Consider the following 6,191-nt stretch of genomic DNA (forward strand, 5'->3'; position numbering starts at 1 on the left):
GCTCTATAAAACTCCAATCACCATTTCTTCTTCAAAGCTGCAAAATGACCAAAAATCTCAAGCATAATGCCAACGTGATAAACCTATGAGGAATAATCATGATGAATATAGCACTAAAGTGAAAACGCCACCTACAAAAAGCCTACTAAGAAATGCTTCGATTCTTTTTAGAAATTCATCTATAAAAATGCACAAGCATTATGCATACAACAACAATGATCATACTCTAAATCCATTAAAAAGAATGTTCGGGCTGCAATCCCAGGGACTCGTGCGAGCAGCCAAATGGTGTCCATAAAACGCCGCCAACGAAGGAACGGAGCTTCGCCACCAGCCCATGTGGCAAGGTTTCGCAAGTGTTCAAGTTTTGTCTAATTCTTCTGTTTGCATCACCAATTTTTCAAATCAAACTAATTATCCAATGCCATTTCATCAAGTTGAAAATCTTTCTAATCACCAACTAATTATTCTAATACAAAATTAATTAATTCATAAAATATCCTCATCAAAATAATAGTCAAAAACTCTTTTTATAAAGAATAATACTCACATACAAACTTATGTGGTAAAAGATGATTGGATGAAAATTTAATTTAATTTAAAATCAGCGAATCATATTTTACCACATAATATGTATGAAAAATGTTGTATATGTTATATAAAACAAAATGAATAGATAGAATACAAGTATATAAAATAAAAATATCTCTTTAATAAACCATTAATATATTTAATTTATATAGTAGCGTCTTATTCTATGCTTGATTAAAGAGGGAGAATACATTAATAAAAGAAAATCGTGGAGAATTTAAAAATAAATAAAAAAATATATATTTTTGGAGGTTGTTTTGTAATTTCTGTGAACAATTGGGGGTGTATTTGTAATTTATGAAGGTATATTTGTTATTTTTGGAAAGGAGGGGTGTATTGTCATTTTAGTGAATAGTAGGGTTCTAGGCTTTAGGAAAGCCTAGGAACCAATAGGTCTGGGTCGGGTCCAGGTCGAAGGAATGGGCTAGGTACTAGACTGATTGCCCCTAAATTTCAAGATAGGGGTTAATTGTAATGATTTAGAAGTATAAGGGGTTGACCAAGTATTCGAAATATGGGAAAATAAACAAAAATATAGGGGGTAAATTGATATTGTACATGTCGTATATCGGAATGTCACCCTTGTTTTTACAGCATGCTAGGGATATTAAGAACTATGTGACACCCATATTCGAATTACTGAGATGATGGTAGGTAATATCCCTGAAGGTTGGAAATTTGGAAATGTTATGATAAAAGTTTATTTCGAATTGAGACCACCTTCTGGTACCCACCCCCTCCAGACATTAGCTAGCATCTTATACTTATCCTCATGCCCACAAACGAGATGGCTTGTCCTACCAAAGGATGACATGACATTCATCCTATTGGGAACAGGATATGCGCTTGATGAGTCTTAGCGAGATCACACCAGGCGGGTATTGACCGGTGTGGGATCTGATGCCTCGAGGATAGACGTGGGCAAGATTCTTTATGATACCTATCATGACGCCCAAAGGGTAGACTATAGGTCGAGTATGGTTATCCAACGATGATTATAACCCCGAGAGCAGCCTATGGATGGTACTTGAGGGTAGACTATGGTGGTGTAGCATACTATCCTCATGTGCGCATTGAGATGGCCCAAATGCTGGATGATGACGATCTATGCCATCACTACGGGACAAAAGCCGTACTGGCCCAATCCCAACTCGAATTGGAATGCTCAAAAGAATTCAAGATTTAGAGCTTTCTAGCACACAACTGTCAGGTCATATCCCAAAAGAGATTGGAAATTGCAGCGAATTGCAGTACCTGTACTTGTATAGTACTTTAATCTCTTGTCCAATCCCAAGTCGAATTGGAAGTTGCAAAGAGCTGATATATATTGATGTCTCAACGAATCTTCTAACTGGCAACATACCGAGAAGCTTTGGAAAACTTATGAAGCTTCAAGAAGTATACTTACTGGGTAACGACTTTGAGGGTGCAATTCCTGACGATTTTGGAAATTGCACAGAGTTGAAAATCTTTGATGTCTCAGATAATTTTTTGACGGGCAGCATATCGAGAAGTTTTGGAAAACTTATGAAGCTTCAAGATCTAAGATTAGGGAACAACAGTTTAGGTCTAATTCCAGATGATCTTGGAAATTGCACAGAGCTGAAATATTTTGATGTCTCATATAATTTTTTGATTGGCAACATACCGAGAAGTTTTCAAAAACTTAAACTTCAGGATCTAAGATTGCGGAACATCAGTTTAGTGGGTGCAATTCCTGATTATTTTGTCAACTACACAGAGTTGACAAACTTGGATATCTCAAGGAATCTTATAATTGGCAGCATGCCTAGAAGTTTTGGAAAACTTTTGAAGCTTCAAACCCTTAACTTAGCTTTCAATCGGTTGTCAGGTATAATACCTGTTGAAATTGTAAACTGCACAGAGCTAACTCATCTGTACTTGCACAACAATCAATTTTCGGGTGAGATTCCTATTGGTCCAGTGGAAATCTAAAAAGCTTGATCATGTAATCCCCGTCGAGACCAATAAGCTAATAGACAATATTTAGAATCTTATTTCAGTCTCAGCGAATTCTGATTCTAAAAACTGTTTGACAATAATTAATCTCAGCCTTGAGCCCAATGTGTTAACCTGAACATCCAAAATATATTTATTTTTTGTATTCTATTTAAGATTTATAAAATTTTATGCCTCTCCAAGTCTCGTGCATGTAATTAATAAATAGCTACGTGTAAAGATAAATATAGTCGATTAAAAAACTCTCAGTTATAAGCATTGTTAAGCTAAACTTAAATGAAACCACTCAAAAATTTAGAACACGAGTTTGTATTTGCTCCAAATGAGTTTCAGATTAATCTAAGTCAGTTTTAATCCATTCTCCACAAACAAGGATATGACCTATGACAAAATAGATGAAGAAATTGCGAGCTTCAAAACTTATGATACGTAGAAAAAGTATTTGTGTTAAACTACTCATGAACAAGTAACTAAGGTCCATTATTTTTTAAATAGCATCACAAACATATTAAAGTTAGAAATAGTTAAAAGAAAAAGTAGCAAATAAAAAATAAAAAAACCTTTTTGCCATTTCATACACCTATAATTTATAAACACAACTTTCTCTCTGTTATGGGCTCCAGCAACTAACCTTTTGACCATTTCAGCATGTTCCAATGGTGGGTGTAATGAAACCTTTTCATACAAAAAACTTAAATTTCAAGATAATCGGCTATGGATCATCATTCCATCGACAACATGGTCGAAGAGAATTCATTTATTGTGCTCTAAGTGGGATAATGGGATTCTAACTTCTTCAATATGAAACTAGTAATTCCCCAGTTGAAACCACGGTACTGAAGCCAAAGAATAATCCTTGTTTTACGTGTTTCTTTCGGTGCATCCTGACTTCGGAGCCATTGCTTCTTGGCCTGAACAAAAAGTTGATCCATTGAATGCTTTGACATGCCAAGCTTTGATTCTTGCTCTCCATCAGATTCAGCATCCTGGAAAACCAGTTTTACTGCCTTGTCTGCATCAGTTCCACTTATTCCCCTGTTGAACAATGCCTGATCCAACAAAAATGGGCCAAGAAATAGTGGTCAATAATATTAGGGCTAGCTTCCTATAGGATGTAGAAAGACTTCAAAGACAACCTCTGAAGTTCGACCATTCATAAAATAAAGCCATTCATAAACAATATATTAATTCATTAAGTAAAACCTATGACTGTAAACAAAAATACTTACTTGCTTTATCCGTCTAGGTCCCCAGGTTGAAGTAGACCATCTAGACCGTGAAAATGCTTCGGCATACAAGCCATCATTGATCAGCCCTCTGCAATACAGGAAAAAGGTCAGAGACTTCTCAGAAACCAGCCAAGTGAACTTTTCAGAAAACGATGATGTAGTGCCAATAAGTAGCACAAACTCCTTCAGAAAAGAAAAACATGGTCATGTACCTGCTCTGAAAATCAGTTATCACTGCCTCGACAATATTAGGAGGAAACTTCTTTCCATTCAGTTTCTTTCTAAGCTCGACTGCTGTAAATGCTCTTCAGAAGAAGAAAACAAGCTTAAGACAAAAGCACATATAATTTCAGTGCACTAGAAATAATATGAATACAAGTTTACAGAAAAACGAGATATCCAAGAAGGAAATATTTTATTTCACTGAAATTATATGAATACAAGTTTACAGAAAAACGGGATATCCAAGAAGGAAATATTTTATTTCCGTGTAGCTAAGAACAAAATCATTATTAGAACAACTCGCTTTATGTCATGCATTTAACAAATATATCAAGTATGAACCTATTTTTCTAGAGCAGTGAGCTAATTCTGCTAGAAAGCTTTAAACATGGACAAACATGATACCAACTGAAACAACTAAATAAGTTGATAACTGTAGACGTAAAAATCTACTTGTATGGAAGGGGGGTTTGATTCCGTGAGGTTGAGGCCACTAACGATCCGCTGCACCTGCACATGTAGAGAAACAAGCGTGAAGTGAACGGAAAACACCGGGGTGGTGTTTGCCGTAGGCACTCCGACGCTCAAGTCAACAAGGCTGAAAGAGGCTAGTATAGTGAGGGCTAGGGAGTAGAGACGTTATCGGAAGTCTAGTCGGGGACTGTGACTATGGCAGTGATATGAAGCTCTCAAATAGGAGCTTCGGATGTGAAGGTGTAATGTAATCTAATGTCCCTTGTGAGAGGGCTGACCTCTGTTTATATAGTGACTGTCTAGTCTCCCAATCCTAGTGGGAGTAGGAGTCCTAGTGGGACTTTGATACAAACCCTAGAGGAATTAGGGCGGTGGTGAGTTGTCTTACCAGTGTTTGAATAGGAAGGTGATCCCGAACAGGAAAGTAACCTCGAGTAGGAAAGTGACCTGAACAGAAAGGTGACCTCGAATAGGAGACTGATCTAGAATGGGAAAGTGATCTGTGGGTGCCGTGGGCTCTGGACTTGCTCATATGTCTAGGAAGTGAACAAGGACTTGGAGGCCCGGACCCGATGGTTTGGGCCAACTGTATCTCGTATCAAATAGGCCTAATCCGGATGGGGCCACATCGGGATTGGGCCTGGTCTCTTCCTCATTCAGTCCCGTTCTCCTATTTGGGCCAGACAATCCTTCCGAGTTAAAATGATAGAAAATGCAAATCTAAGAATTTAAGTTAAGAACCATCTTAATAGTTGGATATACTGGTTTTCCTTGCTAGATATCATGTTTTAGGTGTGAGATTTTGCAATGAGAATTAGAAATTCATAGGGTCATGAATAAAGTGTTGGAGGGTAGGGATGAGGGTAAAATTGTAATAACTAAGTTAATTGGTACATTGGTATAGGGTTAGATTCTTGGTTAATCACATAAATGCCCCACAACATGGTTATTTAATTTAAGAATAATGATGGTCTACAACTCAATCTCACAATCTTCTGTCACATTTCTGACGTAATAGCTCTTTATTGGTTAGTTGGCAAACGACCCATTACGAGTAAATTGTCCTGCTACATACATAAATAAATAGTTTTGTAAACAAAGACTTAGAATTGAGTTCTATAAGATCTTTTGATCTTAGAATTTTTAATATCACATAAAGTTTATCTAATTTTTATGAGATATTGTAAATGTGACAAAAATAGAATGTATAATCAACAATAGAATGAGGAAAGGGTATTATAGTGACCTTGTGGATTATTTATTTATTAACACTCAGAATGGTTATTGCTTCCCGTGAAGGTCTCGACGGAACTTCAATAAATATTTTCTTATAATTAAGTGATGATTTGCGATGTTTGGATGGAGAGAAAAAGAGGGGAAATGGAGAAAATTCAGAAAACACATCATCAGAACTGCATTATGCATATTATAACACTTCTCTCCTTCTCTTTCTTTGTAAATTCCTTCTTACACTTCTTCCTCCTATAGGGCTTGTCATTTTATGCAATACACAAACTAAACAAGGTTCTTGCATCACCATATCGTAATTTATATATAATCACTTTATTACATTCAACTTAAATATTATAAAACCTCATTAAGTGAAATCCGAATATCATTTAAAATGTATGTTATTATTGTGGCGTTGTTCACACGATTGGCTTTTTGACGCCATTATTTATGGTGGAATTTACA

The 6,191-nt window shown here is 36.2% G+C and overlaps 1 protein-coding gene and 1 long non-coding RNA gene across 2 annotated transcripts; one reads left to right on the forward strand and one right to left on the reverse strand.

The window, feature by feature from the left end:
• Positions 1-1,698: 1,698 nt before the first annotated feature.
• Positions 1,699-2,547, forward strand: LOC116122318 (LRR receptor-like serine/threonine-protein kinase). Its single transcript, XM_031408176.1, has one exon. It carries the CDS (start codon positions 1,699-1,701, stop codon positions 2,545-2,547), a length of 849 nt encoding a protein of 282 aa, XP_031264036.1.
• A 523-nt stretch (positions 2,548-3,070) lies between these two features.
• On the reverse strand, positions 3,071-4,128 carry LOC116122268. Its single transcript, XR_004126873.1, has 3 exons — positions 4,013-4,128; positions 3,801-3,888; positions 3,071-3,620 (listed from the first exon to the last, which is right to left on the reverse strand). It is a non-coding gene; the product is annotated as an uncharacterized LOC116122268 (long non-coding RNA).
• Between the last annotated feature and the right edge of the window lie 2,063 nt (positions 4,129-6,191).

The sequence above is a fragment of the Pistacia vera genome, unplaced genomic scaffold (assembly GCF_008641045.1).
Source record: "Pistacia vera cultivar Batoury unplaced genomic scaffold, PisVer_v2 Contig133, whole genome shotgun sequence".
In the NCBI taxonomy this organism is placed as follows: domain Eukaryota; kingdom Viridiplantae; phylum Streptophyta; class Magnoliopsida; order Sapindales; family Anacardiaceae; genus Pistacia; species Pistacia vera.

Coding starts and splice junctions, on each gene's coding strand:
- LOC116122318 (XM_031408176.1), top strand. CDS start 1,699: ATGCCATCACTACGGGACAAAAGCCGTACTGGCCCAATCCCAACTCGA.